At 41.2% G+C, this 24579-nt stretch overlaps 1 protein-coding gene across 4 annotated transcripts in view; it reads right to left on the bottom strand.

Annotated features, from left to right (window-relative positions):
• Window positions 1-12511: 12511 nt before the first annotated feature.
• The window catches only part of PLD1 (phospholipase D1), a 199727-nt gene continuing 187659 nt past the window's right edge, over window positions 12512-24579 (bottom strand). For all 4 annotated transcript variants that reach the window (XM_028100903.2, XM_028100906.2, XM_028100907.2 and 1 more), the window contains 2 exons: window positions 19265-19382; window positions 12512-17655 (listed from right to left, as the gene is read on the bottom strand). In XM_028100903.2, coding sequence (XP_027956704.1) covers window positions 17431-17655; window positions 19265-19382 — 343 coding nt within the window. In that variant the 3' untranslated portion in view covers window positions 12512-17430. The remainder of the gene's footprint in view (window positions 17656-19264; window positions 19383-24579) is intronic.

The raw sequence follows: 24579 nt of genomic DNA, 5'->3' as shown, positions 1-24579 counted from the left end.
CTTTAGCTGGATGTACTCCATCAACCTCATGGGGTCAGCTCTAAATACTTGGGGGGTCTATCCCTTTCTCTGTACCCATTATTTAGACTTCATCCGTGTCATTTAATCTCTTAGTCCTCTGTGCCATAAAATGTGACAAAATAGCTGCTGCTCTGATCTGCTATGAACAGCCATTCTGGGATCATTCTTGGAAATGTTTTGGCTCTATGGAGAAGGGTCAACTATTTGATGGCATTACACCGCTCTTCTGTAGGCTTACCTGGGCAAGATCTATTATGCATCCCAGGCATACTCTGATGAATGAATATCCTCAAGTGGTGAATGAAGTAGCAGCATATGGTCTGTGTGGAAAACACCCACACATACACTCCATATCATCCGAGACCCCAATTTTTCCCTGGTCGTGACTCCTTCTATCAGATGGTCTATTTTACCAGAGAAAATGCAGGGTACTTGGGCCTGGTGCATGGTCTCTGGAATTACCAAGCCCGAGGCAATAATCCTGAAGTAATTCCGAAGCAATTTCTGGCCCTGGGTACAGGCTTTAGGTTTGTAGAGCCCTTTACAACTGGCATAGCACTTTCACTTATTGACTTATGTATTCATTACTACAAGTCCTCCCCTCCACAGGAAAATCAGAAGCTTAGCCTCTAACAGATTTTCAATTAACATTATCTGTCTTTAATTCCTCCAAATGTTCATTCCTAACTACAGATCTCTGGAGAGATCAAACAAGGCCCCCCCCCCCAAAAAAAATCTATTTAGTCTTCCTTGAAGTTTACTGATTTTGGTGCCATTTGTGAAGGAGATAAATTAATGGTCCCTTGGCTTGTGTCTGCCTCAAGTTGGACACAGGTTGAGTAGTGCATACCATTTCTCATAGGAGGTTGTTAACAGTTCATCATGTGCTTATTTTAGACAGGAACAAAGAGCTCTTTGAGGCTCTCAGACACTCTGGGCACCTCAAAATAAAAAGAGTAGCCAAGATAAAAATTATGTTGGAGTAGTTTGCTTCTGTGCTAAGGCTCTCAATTGTGGTGATAAGGAAAATCTGTGTCCTAAGATGTCCGACCAAGCCAGCGGGAGAGTCCCAATCCTTGCCCCGGGGCTCTTCCGGGTTCTTCTCCCTGCTCTGCTTCCCGCAAGCACCAATCTGGGTCCTTCTCTCTGCCCTGCTTCGTGCAGGCGCCAAAAGTGATAAGTATGTGGAAGTAGAAGTGTATAAATTGCCCCATTTGTTTGTGCTCGGGGCTCAGACCTTTGGAGACCACTCTCTTCTGAGTGCGCCGCCGTTAAATAAACCTCCTCTCCTCCAAGATCTCCGGGTGCCGCTTGGTTCTTCCGTCGGGTGATCCAGGCAAGGTTCCGTAATAATGGTAACTATCCAAACTCAGATAAGGTTCAGTAATTTATTTCTCTGGCCAACATGATGGGAGAAACTCTCAGGCTGAGTACCTTTACTTTCCCCTTGGACCCTTCATGCTCCATCTGTATCTCACATTGGATAGCAATGGCTGTATTTGTGCTGAACAGCATTTTTGCTTCAATAAATAAAAAATGGAAGGGATAAATTTACATTCTTTTTATTTTTCCTAATGAAAAATGAATTTTTGGTTCCCTATTGTATTGCTATTATTTATGATCATTAATATTTGGTCTGATGTGCATCCTTGTCTTCGTCTGTAAAAAACACAAAGGCCAGAGTAACAGAAACAAAAAGAATACTTATCACTTAAACTTTTCATGTAGTATCATTTCAGAGCTGTTATGATGACCATTTTGTTTGTAGTAAAACATTCAGAAACCACTGCATTTGTTGTAGCTTTCTCTGACCAATAAAAGTGTCAAAGAGGATGCTTCTCTCTTCTGTATTTCTCTTAACTTCTAAAAAGGCAAGGTATCTTACTAATGTGTTATGTGTAAGTACATTTTAAAAATGAAATCAGGTGAAACCGATCCCACTACTTATAACAATAGAAAGAGTTGAGGTTGGCTTAAGTGAACAAATACCATGGCTTCATCAGAATTCAGGTTCCTGAATACAATGGGCTGCTTTTCCAGGTGTTGGAAATCTATCATGATAGAAATCTATCATGACAGCATTTGACAACCATTTAACAATTCTTACACTAGAACTCAGTGTGAATATGAAGACAACAGGCTTCGGAATTTTTTCAAGCCCAGGAAGGTAATGTACATCTTCTAGGATGCAGAGTTATCTCCAAATAATTAACTCATGAAAAGAATAGAGCAATAACTAGAGGCACCTGGGTGGCTCAGTCCATTAAGTGTCCTAATCTTGGTTTCAGCTCAGGTTGTGATCTCATGAGTTGTAGGATCGAGCCCCACATGGAGCCCTGTGTAGGGCTCCATGCTCAGTGGGGAGTCTGCTTGAAAGAGTCTCTTCCTCTGCCCCTCCCCCAACTCGCTCAGGGGCTCACTTTCAAATAAATAAATACATCTTTTTTTTTTTTTTTTAAAGAACAGAGCAATAACCAAATATCTACTAGGAAAACAAATCTGGAAAAAAAACAAACCCAGAAGTATAATGGACAATATGTGTGGTGGCTAGCCACCGAGATGGTCCCAGTAATACTTGCCTCCTGGTATTCATGCTGTGAATACTCTTTTCCCACACTGAATAGGGCTGACTGGTGTCATCGATAAAGTATTGTTATGATGATTGTTTATGATTTCCAAGGCTAGGTCATAAAAAATATGTGGCTTCTGCTTTGCCCTCTCTTGGACCATTCGCTCTAAGGGAAGCCAGCTTCCATGTTGTGAGGTCACTCAAGCAGTATGAGGATTTTTCATGGGAGCATGTGTGTGGTGATGGGGAGCTGGAGGTAACCTGAGTGTCAATCTTTGGAAAAGTAATGGGTGAAGTGTGGTGATTACATAACATTAAACACCATGATTAAATTCAAGAGATTATACCTAGATACATCAACATAGCTGGATATTAAAAATAGTGCTTTGTCAGAAATCTCACCCATGCAAATAAAAATTCTTCAAACAACAATACTCATTTTGCAAGAAAAGATTCAAATATAAAAGATATACAGGGGCACCTGGGTGGCTTAGTCATTAGGTGTCTGCCTTCGGCTCCGGTCATGATCCCAGGGACCTGGGATCGAGCCCCGCATCAAGTTCCCTGCTGGGCGGGAAGCCTGCTTCTCCCTCTCCCACTCCCCCTGCTTGTGTTCCCTCTCTCGCTGACTCTCTCTCTCTCTGTCAGTTAAATAAGTAAAATCTTTAAAAAAAACACACACAAAATATAAAAGATATACAAATATACATTAACGAATTAAACAAGAGAGAGAATCTTAAATTCCAGTTAACATATAGTGTAATATTAGTTTCAAGTGTACAACTCAGTGATTCAACACTTCCATATGACATCCAGTGCTCATTACAAGTGCACTCCTTAGTACGCATTACCTATTTCACCCATCCCCCCCACCCACCTCTCCTCTGATAACCGTAAGTTTATTCTCTAGAGTTAAGTTTCTTGGTTTGCCTCTGTCTCTCTTTTTTTCCACAATGATCTTTTGTTTTGCTTCTTAAATTCCATATATGAGTGAAATCATATGGAATTCTCTTTCTCTGACTTATTTCGTTTAGCATAATACTCTCTAGCTCCATCCATGTTGTTGCAAATGGCAAGAGTTCATTCTTTTCTATGGATGAGTAATATTCCATTGTATATATTCCGTTGTATATATACACCAATTCTTCTTTATCCATTCATTAGTTGATGGACATTTGGACTCTTTCCATAATTTGACTATTGTTGATAAAGCTGCTGTAAACTTTGGGGTGCATGTATCCTTTCAAACTAGTATCCTTGTACCTTTTGGGTAAATAGCTAGTAGTGCAATTGTTGAATCATAGGTTAGTTCTCTTTTTAACTTTTGGAGGAACCTCCATACTGTTTTCCAGAGTGGCTGCACCAGTTTGCATTCCCAACAACAGTGCAACAGAGTTCCCCTTTCTCTGCATCCTCGCTAACACCCGTTGTTTCCTGTGTTGTTAATTTTAGCCATTCTGACAGGTGTGAGGTGATATCTCATTGTAATTTTGATTTGTGTTTCCCTGATGATGAGTGATGATAATTATCTTTTCATCTGTCTGTTTAAATTCCAGTTTTATTATGTTGAGGTATGTTCCCTCTAACCCTACTTTGTTGAGCGTTTTTATCATGAATGGATGTTGTACTTTGTCAAATGTTTTTTCTGCATCTATTGAAAGGATCATATGGTTCTTACACTTTCTTTTATTAATGTGGTGTATGATGTTGATTGACTTGTGAATATTGGACCACCCTTAGAGCCCAGGAGTAAATCCCACTTGATCGTGGTGAGTGATTCTTTTAATGTGCTTTGAACTTGATTTGCTAGTATTTTATTGAGAATTTTTGTATCCATGTTCATCAGGGATATTGGCCTGTGGTACTCTTTTTTAGTGGAGTCTTTGTCTGGTTTTGGTATCAGGGTAATGCTGGTCCTATAGGATTAATTTGGAAGTTTTCCTTCCATTTCTATTTTTTGGAATTGTTTGAGAAGAACAGGTATTAACTCTTCTTTAAATGTTTTGTAGAATTCACCTGTGAATCAGTCTGGCCCTGGACTCTTGTTTGTTGGGAGATTTATGATTACTGATTCAATTTCTTTGCTGGTTATCAGTCTGTTCATGTTTTCTATTTCTTCCTGTTTCAGTTTTGGAAGTTTATATGTTTCTAGGAGTTTACTGATTTCTTCCAGGTTGTCCAATTTGTTGGCATATAGTTTTTCATAATATTCTCTTATAATTGTATTTCTGTGGTGTAGTTATTTCTCCTTTCTCATTTGTGATTTTATTTATTCGGATCATCTTCTCTTTTTAATAGGTCTCGCTAGGGGTTTTTCAATTTTATTAATTTTTTCAAAGGACCTGCCCCTGGTTACATTGATCTGTTCTATTGTTTTTTTAGTTTCTATATCATTTATTTCTGCTCTAATTTTAATTATTTCTTTCCTTCTCCTGGCTTTAGGCTTTGTTTGTTCTTTTTCTAGCTCTTTTAGGTGTAAGGTTAGGCTGTTTATTTGAGATTTTTCTTGCTTCTTGAGGTAGGCCTGTATTGCTATAACCTTCCCTCTTGGAACAGCTTTTACTGCAACCCAAAGGTTTTGGATGGTTGTGTTTTCATTTTCATTTGTTTCCATGTATTTTTAAGTTTCTTCCTTGATTTCCTGGTTGACCCATTCATTGTTTATTAGTATGTTGTTTAACCTCCATGTATTTGTGGTCTTTCCAAATTTTTTTCTTGTGTTGACTTCATTTCATAGCATTGTGGTCAGAAAATATGCATGGTATGATCTCAGTCTTTTTGTAATTGCTGAGTCTGGTTTGTGACCTAGTGTGTGATCTATTCTGGAGAATGTCCCATGTGTACCTGAAAAGAATATGTATTCTGTTGCTTTAGGCTGGAATGTTCTGAATTTGTCTGCTAAGTCCATCTGGTTCAGTGTGTTCATCAAAGCCATTGTTTTCTTGTTGATTTTCTGCTTAGATGGTCCATTGATATAAGTCCCCTACTATCATTGTATTGTTATCAATGAGTTCGTTTATGTTTGTTATTAATTGTTTTATATATTTGGGTGCTCCCATGTTGGGTGCATAAATATTTACAATTGTTAGATCTTCTTGTTGGATTTTCCCCTTTATGATGATATAGTGCCTTTCTTCATCTCTTGTTATAGTCTTTGGTTTAAAATCTAGTTTGTTTGATATAAGGATTGCTACCCCAGCTTTCTTTTGCTATCCATGCACATGATAAATGTTCCTCCATCCCCTCACTTTCAATCTGCAGGTGTCTTTAGGTCTAAAATGAGTCTCTTGTAGGCAGCATATAGATGGGTCTTGTTTTTTAATCCATTCTGACACCCTATGTCTTTTGATTGGAGCATTTAGTCCATTTACCTTCAGAGTAATTATTGATAGGTATGTATTTAGTACCATTTTATTACTTGTTTTGTCATTGTTTCTGGCGATTTTCTCTGTTCCTTTCTTGTCTTTGTTACTTTTGGTTTTTCCTTTCCACTCAAGGAGTCTCCTTTAATATTTCTTGCAGGGCTTGTTTCGTGGTCACAAACTCCTTTAGTTTTTGCCTGGGAAACTTTTTATCTCTCTTTCTATTCTGAATGACAGCCTTGCTGGATAGAGTATTCTTATAGCAGATAAGGGATAGCAGATGTTTCCCATTCAGCACTTTGCATATATAATGCCACTTTCTTCTGGCTTGCCAAGTTTCTGTGGAGAGATCTTCAGCTAGCTTTATGGGTCTTCCCTTGTAAATTAGGGACTTCTTTGGTCTTGCTGCTTTTAGGATTTTTTCTTTATCACTATATTTTGCAAATTTAATTACAATATGTCTTGGTGTTGGCCTGCCTTTGTTGATTTTGATGCGAGTTCTTTGTGCCTCCTGGATCTGGATGTCTGTTTCCTTCCCCAGATTAGGGAATTTTTCAGCTATTATTTCCTCAAATAAATGTTCTGCCTTCTCTCTCTTCTCCTTCTGAGACTCCTATAACATGAATGTTATTACATTTGATGGAGTCACTGAATTACCTAAGTCTATTCTTGTGTTCCATAATTCTTCTTTCTCTCTTTTGTTCAGGTTCATTATTTTCCATTATTTTGTCTTCTAGATCCTTTATTCATTCCTCTTCTTCCAGCCTTGTGTTCATTGCATCAAGCCTGTTTCCAACCTCAGTTATTGTATTTTGCATTTCTGATTCTTTTTAAATTCTTTTATCTCGGTAGTAAGGGTCTCCCTGAAGTCTTCCATTCTTTTCTCAAGCCTAGCAAATATCCTTATGATTATTGTTTTAAATTCTCCATCAGGTACATTACTTATATCTGTTTTGCTTGGATCTCTAGCCATGGCCTTATCTTGTTGTTTCATTTGGGATGAATTGCTCCATCTTGGCATTTTGTCCAAGTCTTGGTCTTCTTCTCTGTGTTAGAAAAGGCTGTTATGTTTCCTGCTCCTGAGAGTAATGGCTTTATGGAGAAGAGGTCATACACTGTCCAGGGCCTGGTGCTTCAGGGAGTGTCTCCAGTGTGAGCTGCGTGCACTCTGCTGCTGTGTTTTGGCTGCTCTAGCCTTCAGGCCAATCATCTGCAGAGGCTCTCCCTGCCTGTAGTGAGCAGTGTTCGGTCCTTGGCCAGAGTGTGGCCTGTTTTAACTAAGTGTGCTCTGGTCTGCTTGTTACATGAGATCTCATACCACTTTCACTAGAAATGAAGTTTTGCAGAACACTCCAGTCAGGAGACATGGTGTGGGCAGGGTTTCTGCTGGTCTTCTAGGGAAGACGCCCACCACACTGGAGCTGAGGCAAGCTTGATCGAGAAGGGTGGTTGGGCACAGAGCGTGGGGGTGTGGGACTTGGAGCAAGCAGGGGAGGCAGCCAGTGTCTGGCTGAGCTGCCCTCAGCAGGTGGCTCTGGCGGCCTTTGCTGAGGGGCGTGGCAGGGAAATAGTGCCAGCCAACTCTTTTGTCCCCAGAGAGGTGCCTCAGGGCCTCTCAGGGACACACTCCTGGAAAAGTGAGTCATCTCCCCTCTGTGTGCCCCAGGTTTTCCTCAGATCATCGTTTCCCCACTGTCTGTCCTTGGGTTGCTTGCCTGCCTTCTCTGCTGGAGAAAGGCAGTGCCCTCCGGGCTCTATCTCAGCCAAGCCCACGGACCTCTAAAACTCCAGTCTTTGAGCCCTGCTGCTTGCAAGAACTCACAAAAATCAGCCCCTCTCATTTTCCCCGCCAGTGGCTTTGGGGAAATGTTCTCCTTGTGTGCTCCCCTGTGTGCTCCTCTCTCGTTCTCTCTTTCTTTCCTGCCTTTCTCTGAAACCACAGCTTCCTCTCTTCCACAGCACCAGTGATCTGCTTCTCCCCCAAACCATGTCTCTATACTTCCTACCTTCCATGATGTGGCTTCTTTTCTCCCTTTAGTTGGACAGTTTGTTGTCAGTCTTCAGGTCGATTTCTGGGGTATTTAGGACGATTTGATAGTTATCTAGTTGATAACTATGTGTGAGGGGAGCCTAGGGTTTTCTTACTATGCTGACATCTTAGGTCTCTTCTCCAAAAACCCAGACTTTAAAAAGAGAAGGCCATAGGAAAGAGTGACTAAAAAAAGGAAGAGTTGTATCCAGTGACCCCTCAGACCAGTTTCAAAACAAAGAGAAGTCTGATAGAGCTGGGTTGTTCTAGACAGAAAAGCAGTTAATTAGCCTGGTGAGGGGAAGGTGATGTAAGTCAAGAACTTTCGGATTTTCACTTCACTTTGAGGTCCCTGTGCCTTTATCTAGGGAATGCATCATAATGTAAGTTTCTTAAAAAGGAAGAAGGGTTATGAAAAAGAGGCTCTGGAAATATGTCTTTAGTTTATTTTATTATTTTATTTTTTAAAGATTTTATTTATTCATTTGAGATACAGAGAGAGAGAGAGAGAGAGAGAGCATGAGCAGGGGGAGAGGCAGAGGCAGAGGGAGAAGCAGGCTTCCCACTGAGTCAGGAGCCCAATGTGGGACCTGATCCCAGGACTCCAGGATCATGACCCAAGCTGAAGGCAGATGCTTAACCATCTGAGCCACCCAGGCACCCCATATGTCTTTATTTTAAAAGATTTTTAAAAAGTACTCCTTCTGTTGTTTTTCACAAATCACCAAATGTTTGCCTACTGAGTTATCTGGTGCAATTCTGACCTAAGTCCTTTGGGCGACTGCCAGCAAGTGAATAGTCAAATATCATGGGGAAAACTATTGAATTTTAATTTTCCATGATTTTTCAAATGAGATTTTGACCTGATGTTTAAAAGTTCCATTATGACAGCTGTAACTATATTATATATATATATAATTTATAAAATATATTTTATGTTTTTAAAAAAGTGATTGAGACTTGGGGCGCCTGGGTGGCTCAGTCGTTAGGTGTCTGCCTTCAGCTCAGGTCATGATCCCAGGATCCTGGGATCGAGCCCCGCATCGGGCTCCCTGCTCGGCGGGAAGCCTGCTTCTCCCTCTCCCTCTACCCCTGCTTGTGTTCCCTCTCTCACTGTGTCTCTCTCTGTCAAATAAATAAAATTTTTTAAAAAGTGATTGAGACTTAACAAATACTAAAGAAAAATGTAGAAATCGAATTCTTACTACAGCACTCTAACATAAAAACAACTCATTTCTTTGGGTTCTCCTCTGTGCTTTCTGGATTGGCCCAAAGCACCCCACGCATCAGAACACAGACTTGGGGGAAGAGGGTAGAGAAGACAATTTTTCAATCCACTTTTCACATAATCTGAATAATGTGCTCGGCATGGTTAGAAGCCAAATGCAGAGTATTTAAAAAGTTAGATAATGCCTGCCTTCAGGGAAGTTACATACCTCTAAAAAGGATACAAATGACGACATGAAAAATCAGAGGCCTGTGCTAGGGGGCGCTGTTGACGCCTCACCCTCTATGCCCGCCGCCTGCCTCTGAGCTTCCCCGAGCCGCAGTTGCGGTTCCCCACCTTGTAGCTTTGCCTCAAGGGCTTCTTGCGGCTTCTCCACCAGCTTTCCCTGAGCCACAGCAGCTTGCTGAACCTGTCTGCAGGGAAATTCCAGAAATGCCCGGGGTGTGGCACTGCCGGGGGCAAAGTTCAACCAATGAGAAATGGAAGCTTGCGGATAAAGACAGCAGCCTCCCCAGCCTTCAGGAGTCCAAGCAGGATCGGGCCCTGCTGCCTTCAGCGGTAACTCCCTCTTTACTCTGAATTGGCTTTGCTGGTCCTTGTCTTGCTTTATCCCCTCCTCCACGTGTGCTTCCTGAGAAGGGGTTCTAAGCAAACGGGACTGCAGGTGAGCACAGAGCTGGCAGGGAAGCCGCTACCGTCCGTGCGATCACCTGAGCATTGTGCGGAATGAGAAGACCTCGGGAGCTCAAGCCGGAACCTGGGGTCGTGAAACGGAGAAAGGGGAGCCACGATGATTTTAAAGTGTGACCAGTCACCTGGAAGCGAAGGAAAGCTTCAAACAGGCCTAGTGAGATCAACACTTGAATGTGTCCTTGTTGAAAAAGCCAGCGAGCTACGAAAATACGCAAGAGGAATCTGTTTCAAGAAGTCAGGGATTTGGTAGTAACTGGAAGGGGAGGGGAGAGAAGGGGGCTTCCCTTTCTTAATTTCGGTGCTGCTGAGCTGTGTATGTTAAGTTCCTGAAAAACATCAAGCTGTCTATCACATTGGCACTTTCTGTAGGTATGTTACCTATTAGTAAAAAGCGTAAAGAACCACAGGTAGGTCAGTTTAGGTGAATGGGCTGGAAACCAGTTGGCAGTAGGTTATAGAGCAGCTAGAAGGTGAAAAAGGAAAAACGGAATACCCTGAAGAAGCTTGACTTGATCCATTACTTGATCCATTGTCTATTGTTGTCACAAACCATCCCAGAACTTAAGGGCTTATGACAGCAACTGTTCCATTTGCTTATAATTCTGTGGGCCAGCCATTTGGGCTGGGCTCAGCTGGATGGTCCTGTTGCTAGTTGCAGTGGCAGTTGGACTGGGTCAGGGTGATCTAGCATGGCCTCACACCCATGTGAGATAGTTGGTGCTGGCTGTCATCTGGTCCTTTCTCCTGGTCTCTCATCCTCACTTGGTGACAGCATTTAAGGAGGTTTAGAGTGGAGGCTGCAGTCTTCCTGGGGCATAGGTTTGAAAGTTGTACAATGTCATTGCTGCCATGTTCTGTTGGCCAAAGCAAGTCATAAGCCCCGCCTTGGTTTAACAGTAGGGAATGGTGGGGACTGTGGGGACCTAGCCAGCACATACCTCATCTTAAAGGGACAGCTGTTCAGCTCCAACAGGAATCGATGCTATGTGTCCCATTGTTCCTAGACATTCTGATTTTGCACAAAAGTCCAAAACCTAAAACATCACGTGAAATCTTTCAATTTTTATATTTAGCGACTAATTCACAATGTTAAACAACACTATATGGTCCAAATAAATATGCTTGTGAGCCTTGAACTTATAACCTCTGCCTCAGATGATAGCAAGATTTCGAATAATCGAGACCATCATTCTCCAAATAAAAGTGGAAGCAAATTTAAGAAATCCACACTCTCTCTTTGGCCTGTGGGGCATTGGTCTTTCACTTTTGGTTTATTTCTGTAGTGTAGGAGACCCAACACTGTCAGCATAATAGGAATTTGGAGAAAACCACCTTTCATTTCCTCCCCTTAGACACCTCTCTCTGCCCTCCCTCCAGCTTAGAACTTACACTTGGAAATTACTATTATTATTTTTAGTTATTTTGTTTTTTTCAATTGAAGTATAGCTGACATACAGTATCCTATTACTTTCAGATATACATCATAGAATTCCACATTTTTACATCATAAAATGATCCCCAAGATAGTCTAGTTACCACCTGGAAATCACTATCATTTTATTGACTTCTGGAAGTGGGAAAGAAGTCCAGACCATGGGTGTGGGTGTGGGGTGTGTTGTCCTCTCTATTCAAGATGGTCTGGCTCACTTTCAGAGAGTAGAGGAAAGGCATCTGCTATAGCTTGATAGAAACACCTACTGTGCGCATCTGCTTTTGTGCTTTTACCTATGTATCTCATTGGCCTTCATGAGTGAGGCTTTATTACCACGTTTGAAGACCTCAGAGAGGATTATTTGCTGGCAGAGTCCCACTGCTGGCAAGTGGCAGGTGGAGATCTGGGGTGAGCTCTCTTGCATGCTGAAGCCCATGCTTTTCCCATTGGTATTTGATCAGTCCCATACCTGTACCTCATATACCTGGGGGTTGTATGTAAGCCCCTGGAGTCTTGAAGAGGTGGTAAAGGACAGTCTCAGGGCCATGACCATTCTGAAGTGTGAAGCTCTAGAGCTACTGAATGAGCTGAAACATGTAAAGAAGAGGTCCTGGCCAACAAAGTCACTGATAATAGCTATTACTGTTATCGGTAGTAGTAATATGGTTGTTTCCCGGTTCCTACTCTGGTGTCCTCAAAGACTGACACTTACTCTATTTCACTCTCATCTTTGCTGTTTTCTCCAGCTTGGTAATTCCCACACTGGCACTCAAATGCCTCTTATTTCAGGCACTTATTTTGAGAAGGGCAGTAACTTTGCACTCACAATTCACTAGAATGTGGGCAGCATGAAGGGCCCCCTGGTCTGACCTGTTCACTGATGCGCCCCAGCACCCCCCAATGGCCTTCTGAATATGTGCTTACTGGAAGCTGTCTCAGTTTTTTAAAAGAAATTTGCCGCCTCACTCTATCATCACACCTCACGGGGGACAGAGGCCTGGGAGTAGCAGAGGATGCTGAGACTCTGAGGCTGACCCCCCTGGGGGCCCACAACTGGGGTGTAGGGTGGGGTATCCACAGACACACAGTTCTGTCTCAAGGTCAGACATGCAGCACTCTGGCTTTCAAGACCCCGGTGCAGAATGAGGAATCTGGTTTTCAAATAAAGGGACGCTGCTGATTTCACGCTTTTAATTATTTAATTAATGAATATTTACATTTTAAAAAAGCAGTTAAGGAACCAGGCACAGAGAGCATTGATTGTGAGGCAGAGAATGGATACATGGATCATTTCCAATGCTTCACGGATGGAAAGTTCACAGGAAACGGAGTCTCCTGAGTTCACAGTTCTCATTCTGAATACAAACCCTTCAGCTATCCATCCTCATTTTTTTTTTCTTTAACACTTAAACATTGTCAACCATGTATATTTATGAGTGCTCAGCTGGGAGAAGCCTGCTTTAGCTGACAACATCTCTTCCAGAGCCAAAACCACGTGATTTTATTCCTGAAAGGACTCGACCTTGTTCTTAGAATAAATCCGTTGTAGAATGTTGGGCTCTGGGATAAGGAGACTTGAAAACCTTGGTAGGGAAGAGAACAGAACTCATCCAACTCTGTTTGGTTGAGGTACTCTGTCTGGACATTCTTTGCTCTCTCTGGAGGAAGGACCAGTAGGCTTTTCTTAAAAGATGGTGAATATTTTAGAATTTGCAGATCATTTGGTCACGAATGCATGTAAATGAATGGACATGGCTGTGTTTAAATAAAACTTTATTTACAAAAACAGGAGGCCCAGCCTTGGTGTGCCAAGTGCTGCAGTAGAGGTGAGGCTAGGAGTCTGAGTTCTGTCCAGAATATCAAAATATTCTGAACGGATGTTCATTGCCAGGTATTTGTTTTTTTGTGTCAGTGACGTGCTCCAACTGCAAAACTTCGGTATGAAGTTTTAGAGTGGTTTAGGAGACTATCAGCACCTTTGGCCCAGACTATTTTGTGTGAAGAATCCAAGTAGGTCTACATCAGGAGGCATGATGTTCTATTTCTTTGTGTCAAGCAGAAGTAGGGTGACATTCACTTATGTGCATTTATTAAGAATAAATTGAACAATTATAGCAGCTTGGCAAAAGAGTAAGTAAGCCTGCATTTTGGTTGGATTGCCATCCCAGTCTCTGACTTTACAACTTCCAAATGATCAGCGTGACAAATTTTCATTTACCTTATGTTTGACTACGGTTTGTAAGTTAAAAATTTAAAATAGTATAAAGGAAAAATAACCTGTAATAAATTAAGTCATAAGACATTCGGTTCCTTTAATGAACGCTTCCAGTCTCAAGTCAAAGTCAGCACTATCTCACATGTGAATTAGATGCCATTAGGGATCATTTTATAGTACCTGCCCACCTCCCTAAGAATAATGCGAATTCACTGACTTCTCGCCTGCAACTTTCTGAGAGCTGCTGCTGAATTCCTTTTCTAGTGTATTTCTAGATTCAAGAATTTCTCAAGGCCCATCCATTTTAAACCTCCAAACTGCCAGTAGTAATTGGCCTCAGAGGATCTTCCAGGGAAATAAAAATGTATTCCTGAGCACACTTAAAGTCCTTTAGCATTTGCTCATTTTATACAAGACAGAGTAGAGAGGGATGAGACATGAAGGATCCTCTTTGCCCCTGTTATAGAGGGTGACAGACCTCAGAAAACCCTCAAGTGCCATATCAGATCAGGGATGTTAACAAGACGATTACCTCTATTAAAAAATAATATTTTGTCAGTCACTTAAAAGGGTAAGTTAAACAGAAGATTTGTTGTAGAGGCCTCATTTTGGGGTTTTTTGTTGTTGTTTGTTTTTTGTTTGTTTTCAGAAACCCTTTCCTTGTCCTCTAAAATGGTTTACATAATAAGGAGGTGCTCTGTTTGGGGACCGAGGCTGAAGGAATAAGGGGTGAGGAGATGCAGGAGGAAGGGCAGGTTCTTCCTGAGTATACAAATCTGGTCTGCCCATAGGCTGGCATCTGCAGAAAGGCTTCTCCACCTGCTGTTTTCATCACTCATGGTACATTACAATTTCCCAAGTTAGTACATAAGAGAGGAACTGCTCATGTTTTTGACTACCTAGAGATGAAGTTTTCTTCCAAAGGTGCTACTAAAAGAAAACTGTATTTTGTTTTACCATATGCCTCTCAACTATCTAATGATAGCCTCTCCAAGCCTCTGTGTGATGCCTTAAGAGTTGAGAATTAAGAACATCCCAAGGAAGGGCGAGTCACCGAGTGGACACTTGATACAGAGCAAACGCCTGCACCAGATCTGCTATGTTGAATACTGTCCAACGACTAAGCTTGGACAATCTGGATAGTTTGAGTGGCTATTCTACCTTCTACCATTTTGTATAATTACAGAATTCTTCCTTCTTGAAAATAAAAATGATTACAGAGATAATCAGATTATGGGGTACAGCATTTGGGGTCATTTCGGAAGATTGCAGTCGATTTAAAATGTGGGGCAGATTCATAACAGCTTTTCAAGGCTTTGAATCTTATGCATTTTCAAGTTGATACCAGATATTGCAATGTTAAAGATAAGTTATTTGAACTTCCATTATTAGGTGGTAGTGGTGTCAGAATGATGGCTAATTAGGCCATGCAGTACACCTCGTGTCCACACCCCGTGTGACTTTTGCAGAAAGCCGCCCTACGGAAGCTGCTATTGCAGATAGGCAATTATTGCACAGAATCTTCCAGAAAATCCACCCAAGTAAAGCTGGTAGCCTCTCATCTTTGCAGAAGAATATCTTGCCTTTGAGAAGATGCAGTAGAAAGGAAACTGGCCCCAGACACGAATAGTAAGATTTCTTGTCTGAGATTCTGTAAGTTTGGCATTTCATGAGCTCGCCCCTCCACCTCGTTTATTCACCCACCAAGCAGTTACTGAGCACCTCCACTGTGCCAGGCACTGTTCCAGGCTCAGAGGATATACTGTGAACAAAACACAGCAAAGTTCCTGCCCCGTGGAGCTTACATTCAAGCAGGGGAGACAGATGAACCTTAAGTACATGATATCACGGTGTTCAAAATGGCTTAGAGGTATCCTGTCTGAAATCTGTTTACTGCCTCTCCTCACTTGTGGACAATAACCACGTCAAGGGAGAGGCCACGAATGAACCACAGCAATTTCACTGGTCCCGCCTCCACCATCTCTCAGCTGGGTGAACTCAAGTGAGTCCTTCAACCAACCTGGGCCTCAGTTTCTGAGGAGAGGCTGGATTAAGTGACTTGTTTTTTATGAGAAGGGGAGGACCTTTTAAGCTGTTCTTTTTCATGGTGTTAGGAGAGCATTTTGCACAAAATTAAAAGCCAGTGCATTGACTGTTCTACAGTTGAAAAACTATGTAAAAGTAAACCATAAGAAAGCCTTAGGTATTCCACGCCCACTCAACTCTCTAAATGCCAATCTAAACTTCAGAAATAGCAAATGTCTTACTTACAGCTGCTATAGAATGAAGTCACTACCATCTTCAGCCTTCCGAGAAATTCTTTATTCATAAAGCACAGTCCCACCTCATTTGTGAAATGTTCTCTAGCTGTGACATCCTCTCCTGAGTGTGACACTCTTTCCTACTCACCCAGATTATTGACTCTGTACTCCTGTTTAACCTCTTCCTGGCTCCATGAAAACAAGGATTGGGTCCTCGCTTTTTCTGAAGAACGACGCCAGTGAGATTCTGCCCCGATAATCCATACACGTGTGATCAATGCGCCTACAGCTTGTTTTATGGGCACAGGCCTTTTGGGAACCCACATCAGCTCTTCAGGCTGTAAGAACAGTTCTGCTTAGTAACATTAGAGCTGGGGTGTACCAAAGGGACTACTACTATTCACAAAGGAAACATGGGTTTCCGGAACAATTCATAGACTGGGACAATGTGAATTAATGAAGATCCTAACCTCTTTGGAAGGCTGGTGGAATGTTAAGGCATATTTAATAATACAAGTTAAGTAGCAAGTATTTTGCAATCAATTCTTCTTAAAGAAGGTAACATAGCTGACAGCTGAATGTCAAATAAGGTCAGGCTTCTACTTATTTGGTAGGAGTTATGAAGCCTCCAGTTCTCTTGAAAGACAAATTGCATTCACTGGTTTGATTTTCAAATGGAGAAACTCAAATTTCAATCAACCCAGCAGCTAAGGGTGATAGGAAATTTTCCAGGACTATAAAGAATCTTTTCTTGTCTGGATCAGATCCCCACGGCCACCTTGGAGGCTTCTGAAGGCTGCGTGCTCTCAGTTTTATCAGCTGCTGTGTAATGAAATATCTTACACGTGTTTTCAAATTTGATCAGGTGGGCCCTACCAAAAGACCGTATCTTGCCATTGCCTTTGGAGGCAAAGTAAAATCTCTGCCTCAATAACCAAATTTAATTCCTTCCTATTGCTCTGTGGTGTTAAGATCTATAGTGTTGACGTTATCAGAAGCACCCAACTTGGGCTTCTGTGTACATAACGTCCACCCTGTCCTTCCAGTCACTGGAAAGGGATAAGGACCACATCCACATCCTTGCTTGGGTGGACACTCCTACTGCAGGACCAGATGGGCAGGGGCATCTCGCTGCCACCCTGAAGCACTTGGGAGCAGCATCACAACATCTTCTAGGAATAAACAATGTCTCGAACCGTGTCTGTATGTACTATGAAGTGAGGGCAGGTCTGGCAGTCATTGGCTGCATTAATGAGGGTCAGAGAAAAATAAGGAGGGTCCGACAATTTCTGGCAACCTAGATCACAGGCACAGGTAAATTCTTGTTAGCAAAGGAAATGCATTTTGGTGTATACCATGGAATTTGTTGTTGAGCTTATAGCTACCAATAAGAAGACAGTCCCTTTTTCACAAGGATAAGCAGGAGGAGTTAGAAAGCCCACCTGATGTTCAGTGCCCTTCTATCAGGACTGCAGCCCTGCCCAGCCAATCCAGAGGGTCCCTGGGGTGGATCCCAGCATGCGTCAGGGCTGCCTGCAGCTGTGAGGATCTCCCTAAAGTCACTGTGTACAGTGTACTTTTCAAGGTGGGAGTCCTTGGAGCTGCAAACGAATATCACCCTTAAGTCCAAACCTCTGTGGGCACTATGGCTTCTTTGGTTCCAACGGAAGGCAGTAGGCTTTCTTCAGACAGGAAATAAAAGGGGAACTGCACTAAGAACCCACGGATCTTCTTCAGTTCTTCCTCAGCTCTAATGGGATCTTCCCTTGCTAAGATGGGCTTGGTTATAAAGTCTCTCAATTGAGTTAAATTGTGTACTTCATCATTGGGAAGGCACCGGAACACCTGATTAAAACACAAATAGGAAGAAACTAGGTCATAAGTTTAAAAGAAAAGATATCTCCTTTACGGAAAATATGCATTCTGACAGACAAAATCTTTGCTAATTTTATGCCACAGCACAGACCTGAATGAAGAGTTCTTTCTCTTATTTGCTACCAGGAGATGACTAGATTTGCTTCCATCAAAAAAAAAAAAAAATCATAGATCCTTCTATCTGATCTACACGGGTCATCGACTTTAGGATAAAGTCAAGCTAGTGGTATGGGAATTCCACTGATGTTAGTCCACATTCAGGTTAGGATTTTGGATTATAATTCCCCAAATTTCACTGGAGGTTCTGGTCTAAGAGGAACATTGCAGATTATATTGCCTCTAACTTTTCATTTTCAAAAATGTTCATATCTGTACCTTTACTTAAAGGTATCAGTTGTACACTTATTTTGCTAATTGAAAATGAGCTCCCCATAGCAGAATACTTCCCTCCTAAATACGTCAGCATGTATTAAGAATACGGATGTGCCTATATAACCACGATAGCATTCTCACACCTCTGAAAATCACTTCCAAGTCATTTACGATAATGGTCCATATTCAGATTTATCCTATGTTCCCAAAATGTTTTTTATAGCTGCTATCCACCCTACCTCCAAGAGGATCCAAACAAGGCTGTGCACTTCATTACATTTTAAAAGCCTCCATGCATATGACCTATTTGGTCGTGGCCTTGAGTCCTCAGCATGAAATAAGGCTATGTCGACTGTCATGTTTCATTAGGAATGATGAATTCTCCGGGCTGGAAGGCACTCCAGCAGTCATGAAGAACACCAACACACTCTTACCCAATTTCTGATAGATGGTCAGCAGATCTCAGCTTGAAGATTTTCTATGACAGAAAGCTGGCTACTTCATGAAGTAACTTGTTCCCCTGTTGGACAACTCTTAACTCTGGTGCATTCTTTATCATAACCCATGGATAGAACTTACCAAAAGATACATTTGGCCTCCCTAACATATGGAGCTGGTTTTAAAACACCTTTCCAAAATTAGAGCTGCCCAATAAAGGACGTGTTTCATTATAATAAGTTCCATCATAAGGATGGATGCCATTTACTATGCTATGTGTTAAGTACATTTAAAAGACTATTCTTTATTATCATAACTACCCCAGTGAATATTCCTCCCAGTTGATAAGCGAAGAGAGGAGGGCTCACAAAGTCAAATCACTACATACAAAGTTCTATCACCAGCAACTGGGTGAGCTGGGTTGAACCCAGCCAGGTCTGACTCATTTTTGGATCTCATCTGCCTCTTTTCTCTTTGTCACTAGACACTTCCAAAGGCTAGGTAACCACCTTCTAAGGATGCTCATGATGGGACCCCAGAGTCAGATGAGAGATCAGAATGCCACTAATGGCTCTTCTAAACCATAATCCATGTTACTTTTTGACTCTGTTTTTTAATGTCTACAAAGAGGTATTTTATTACAACTTGGAAATGTACTGGTTTTTTACACTCATTAAGAATACTCTGTACCAATAATATGCAGTAATAATGATGTGCTTTTGTGATGTGATTCAATTAAAAAAGGTGGGGGGTGATATGCAAACCTCACCTTATCATAAATTGTAGCATTTCGAGCTGCCGTTGCAACCCACACCTCCTTGAAGAATTTGTCACACACTGGATCCTGAATGTTTTCACTTGGGTCAGAAAGATAGCCAAGGACAACCCTGAAATACAAGTACCCTCCAAAATGAATAACTGAGATAAAGAAGTTCGCAGCAGGCATTGTTTCTAATGATAATGTACTTCATTATGTTACCATTCATGTAACCCAACCACAGAAGTTTTTTTTTTTTTTTTTAAGAAAATCAGAGGAAGCCATTAAAACTGTGTGTGTATAAAACCTCAGTTGCAAAACAAAACAAAACAAATCTAAGCTGTTATGATGTTTGAAAGTTTTAACTATTGGATAGACAGAAAGACCTGAATTTAGTTCCAAGAAAGTCCTGGCAATTTGGCCCAAGGGGGTGAGAACCTTGGAGGATGGGGTTACATTCAAAACATGGGCCAGGGGGCGCCTGGGTGGCTCAGTCGGTTGGGCATCTGACTCTTGATTTTGGCTCAGGTCATGACCTCAGGGTCCTGGGATCAAGCCCTGTGTCACGCTCCATGCTCAGTGGAGAGTCCCCTTGGGGATTCTTTCTCGCCCTCTCCCTTTGCCTCTCCTTCTACTCTCTCTCTCAAATAAATCTTTAAACACACACACACACACACACACACACACACACACACACACACACAAAACCCATGGGGCCAGCAAATGTGCTAAGTCCTTTCCAAGAACTGTCTCAGTAAATCCTCAACAATCTTATAAAGAAGCAACTATTATTATTTCCAGTTTACAAATAAGGGAACTAAGGCACAGAGAGAGTATAAGGAACTTGTTCAAGGTCATCCAGCTGGTAAGCTGCAGATCTGGGACTCCAGACCACCTCACTCCCAAACCTGTGCTCTCAACCAGGATGAAATATCCCTTTCTCCTGCCTCTCCCCCTATTTCTCTCCCTTTCTCTCTCCCTCTTAACTTCCCTCCCTCCCTTCCTTCTCTTGGGCCAAGAACTATGTCAAACTCTAGGGTACAGAAATGAATACAAAAGACATGGAGCTTCCCTGGGTAATTAAATTTGATGGGTAAGATCAACAATGAATAAATAATCATCCTCAAAAAGAATGAAGTATTGTGATAAATACTGGGTGTGCTTTAAAAGTATGAGATGAGAGTCGTCAGGGAGCCTTCCCCCGCCCTTGCTGTTTGCCTGACCCCACCTACCATCTTTCAGCATTCAGTGCAAGGCTTCCCCTTGATTCGCACCCCCTTCTCCCATCTCCCATTTCTCTGTCTCAGTCCTCAGAGACTTGAACATTGCCCCCCCTCTGTACTTCATATATGCTTTGTTTTATCAGAACACCTATAATACTTCACTCACTTTTTGTTTTTAACAGGCTTATGTCCCACATCTAGCAGGTTAATTCTTCAAGAGAACATGACCTGGCTACTCTCATATCCCCAGAGTGCCTGGTGAAAACGAAGCCACATACTAGATGTTGTCTGACATGATCATATACAAACAGCAGACTGGAAACAAGAAATTCTTAAGCAAAGCAAGGTAAGTTTTAGAGGTCATATTAGAAAATGATACAAACCCTTATACTTATAGAAGGCTTTGGAGTTAAAAAAAAAACATTTCAACCTCAATCCTGTGAGGTACATGGTACACGATTCCCATTTTGCAGATGGGAAGCTAAAATTTGGAGACATACTACTAACAAAGTTAGATTTCAAACGGAGTCTAAAGCCCTTTCTCACATGCCTGATAGGTTCAAAGAAGATCAAAAAGGCTTATGTTACATTGAAGGCAGAAGTGAGGAAATTGGTCTTAGTAGGACTTTGGCTTTTATGCTAAGTGAAACTGGGACATATTGCAGACACTGGAGCAGACGAGTGGTAGGAGCTGACTTACACAGGAAAATACGGCGACTGTATTGAGAACAGAGTGTGCGGGGCAAGGGCTGTAACAGGGAGACCACTCAGGAGCTCCTGCAGTAATGTGAGTGAGAGATGATGGCTTGGGCAGTGGAGGGGAAGGTGGAGCCAACAGGTTGTACTGACAGAGTAGGTGTACCATGTGAGAACAAGTGAGGCATCAAGGATGACAACGGGGGTTTGGGCGTGAACAACTAGAAGAATATGGGTGCCATTGGCTGACATGGGGAATTCTGTTGGTAGAGCCAGTTTGTGGGAGAAGACCAGAAATTCAGTGTTGAACCTGTTGAGACTTTCATTAAACATTCACAGGGTAATGCAAAGTAGGCAGCTGGAGAAATGAATCTGGAGTTGAGGAGAGGGGGCCTGGCTGGAGTATAAATTTGAGAATTGTCAATATATCTATATCTATATCTACATCTATATATACATAAAGCCATGGAACTTTTAACTGGTGTGAGGAGAGAGTTTAGACAGAGAAGAGGACCCAGTGTGCCTCAGTGGGAAAGAAGAAGAGGAATAGCCATCGGAGCGTGGAGAAAAGCAAGGGTGTCATATCCTGGAACCACACAGAGTTCGCCAAGGAGAACTGTGTCAAATTCAGATGAGAAGGGACCACTGGATTCAACAGTGTGGAGGTCCTTCTATTGTTACCCTCTCTGTATTTAAATAATTGTGGATTGATGTCATCATTCTTAATGGTTGTAAAATTTCCCATCATGTGAAATTTCTTTAACCAAGTATTATGACCTCTTGGATGGTTTCTAGTTTTTCATTATTCTGAACAATTTTACAATGAACATAATTTATTCATCATGAATACTTTGTGAATTTACAGGACTCTTTCACCAGGAAAAACTTTAGAGTTAAAATTTACTTCAGGAAAGGCTGTTCCAACACAGACACGTAACCGTGCCTGTTCTCCCCAGTCATCCCCAACACGATTAATTCCTGAAAAAGCTCAGCCATTTTTACAAAGATAAAAGGACATCTCATTTTAGTTTTAGTCTGCACTTTTCCCACTACCTAAAAATTCTTTAAAATGAACGGATTTGACACCATGGGCTCACTTAGGATTTTTTAGAGTTTTATAACCTGAAAATTTTATTTCCACTTCAAATAATGTCTCCTTCAGACTACAGAAGAATAACTTTTAAAATGGATTTAAGGATGGTGTTTGCACACAGATGCTGGCTGCTCATTAAGACCTAATGCAGGGGCACCTGGGTGGCTCAGTTGTTAAGCGTCTGCCTTCGGCTCAGGTCATGATCCCAGGGTCCTGGGATGGAGCCCTGAATCGGGCTCTCTGCTTGGCGGGAAGCCTGCTTCTCCCTCTCCCACTGTCTCTCTGTCAAATAAATAAATAAAATCTTAAAAAAAAAAAAAAGACCTAATGCAAAATCTGCTGCAAATCTGAAGGAGCATGCAAGTTATGACAATACATCAATTAAAACATTGCCTTTGATGGGGATCAGGTCTAACCAGCTGAAAACTTAGCAAAAAGAACACTTCTGTAACTTTATTTTTAATTTAAAAACAAGAGGTGACACAATGTGTCCACCAAATTATAAGTTAAGAGCTTGTTTGTAGAAAAAGTATTTAAATAAGTCTACCACAGGTAATTTTTAGTAATAAATTACTTTCCCTGTCAGTTTTCTCATGTTAAAATGCAGAGTAAGATGAAATTCTCTGGATATTTTTTTGGGGACTAAGGTTAGGGAAAACTCATCTGATTTAATGTAGGTGTGTATAATGGGAATTATTTAATGGTTCATTGTTTATGCATCAGTGGAACAGGAGGAAAACTGCAGAAAATAGTTCCTGGTCTTTCCATTCCTCATGTCTGTTGCTTAATATGATTCTGAGCTCTACTTGGGTGGATAATGGTTTCTGTTGAGTGATGGTTACATCTGTACGGGTTGGATAATTTTGCAGGACTTAATGAACTGTTTGGCATATAGTTGCGACATTCAGTGCAGTACCCTGATGTTGACTCTGTTTAGAATTGATTTCACATTGAAATGTGTCTATTTCTATTCAAAAATAACCCAGATGGAAAATGGATTGAAGCTGCATTTTTTTTTTAGTGAGAAAATGGCTGTATCCTAGGCCCCGATATTATCTTTGACAACATTTCCTAATAAAATCAACATGAGGTTTTTTTGGCGCTTTTTAATATATTAGCTGTGTTTGCCATTGGGGCAAAGTGAAAAATGATTGTTCGCGAACAAATGCCTCTTTAAAACAGTCTGAAAATTGTCAGTAAAATAAAAGCACCTAAGAATATGCTTAGCCTGAAATGTATAAGATCAGCATAAAAAAGTTAAAATAAAACTCTAACGATTCCTGAAGAGCAACAGCCCCATTAATGAAAACCCTAGAGCTTTATTAAAGAAAAATTCAAAACGAATTTGAATAAATTGAAGCCTATATACTTTGTTCCTCAAGAGGATGACTCAACATTATAAATGTTAATTCTTTTTATATTAATCTACAAATCTGTAATTTCAACAATACCAACCAAAAAAATGAAGAGAACATGAATAAATAATTCTAAAGTTCATGTGGAAGAGTGAATGTTTAAGAGTAGCCAAGATTATTCTGCCAAAGAATATTGATTTGGGAAGTGGGGTGGCAAGAAGCAGTATTAAAGCACACAGCCACAATGATTAAAGTGGTGTCACACTGGGATGCAAGTAAGCAGATTATAATAGCACCTGATGGAGAGACTAGAGATGAGTAAGGATATATAGCAATGCGGTGTATCGTAAGAAGGCACTGCATGTTAGGCAAAGAGTACTGCACATCATTCAGTTCTGGATCAACTGGTAGGCTGCGTGGGGGAGGGGGAATGTTAGAGTCCCTATCTCATTTCTTACATTAAAATAAATTGCAGATGTTAAATGTAAAAAGCAGTATCAAATAAGTACTAGAAGAAAATACAGTATTTGATCTTGGGTTGGGGAAACTGTACTAGGCATGCAAGAAAAGGAGGCAAAAAACCTGGATAGATTTGATTAATAAGATTTTGAATTGCCCCCAAATACTCTAAATATGATTCAAAGGCAACTGACAAATCAGATTTGGAACCAGTGTGACAAAAGAATTAGCCTCGTAGATACTTAAATTACTTCTAAATCATTCAAAGAAAGGGAAACATTCCAACAAAATGGACAAAAGACATGAATAGGCCAGGTAATTTCTAAAAGAACAATTACAAGAACAATATGGCTAACGAACACATTTTTTTGAACCCTCAAAAATACAAATTAATGAAATTCCACTTGAAATCCAACAAATTGGCAAAGATTAAATAAAATAATAGAACTCAGTGTTGGTAAAGACAGGAGGAATAAGCCCCTGAGAGCATTACTAGCAAGA

Source organism: Eumetopias jubatus, unplaced genomic scaffold, assembly GCF_037043125.1.
Source record: "Eumetopias jubatus isolate StellerSeaLion01/CBP00866 unplaced genomic scaffold, mEumJub1_p1.0 scaffold_1, whole genome shotgun sequence".
In the NCBI taxonomy this organism is placed as follows: Eukaryota; Metazoa; Chordata; class Mammalia; order Carnivora; family Otariidae; genus Eumetopias; species Eumetopias jubatus.
The sequence above is the reverse complement of the archived record's forward strand: the minus strand, read 5'-3'. Positions and strand labels throughout refer to the sequence as shown.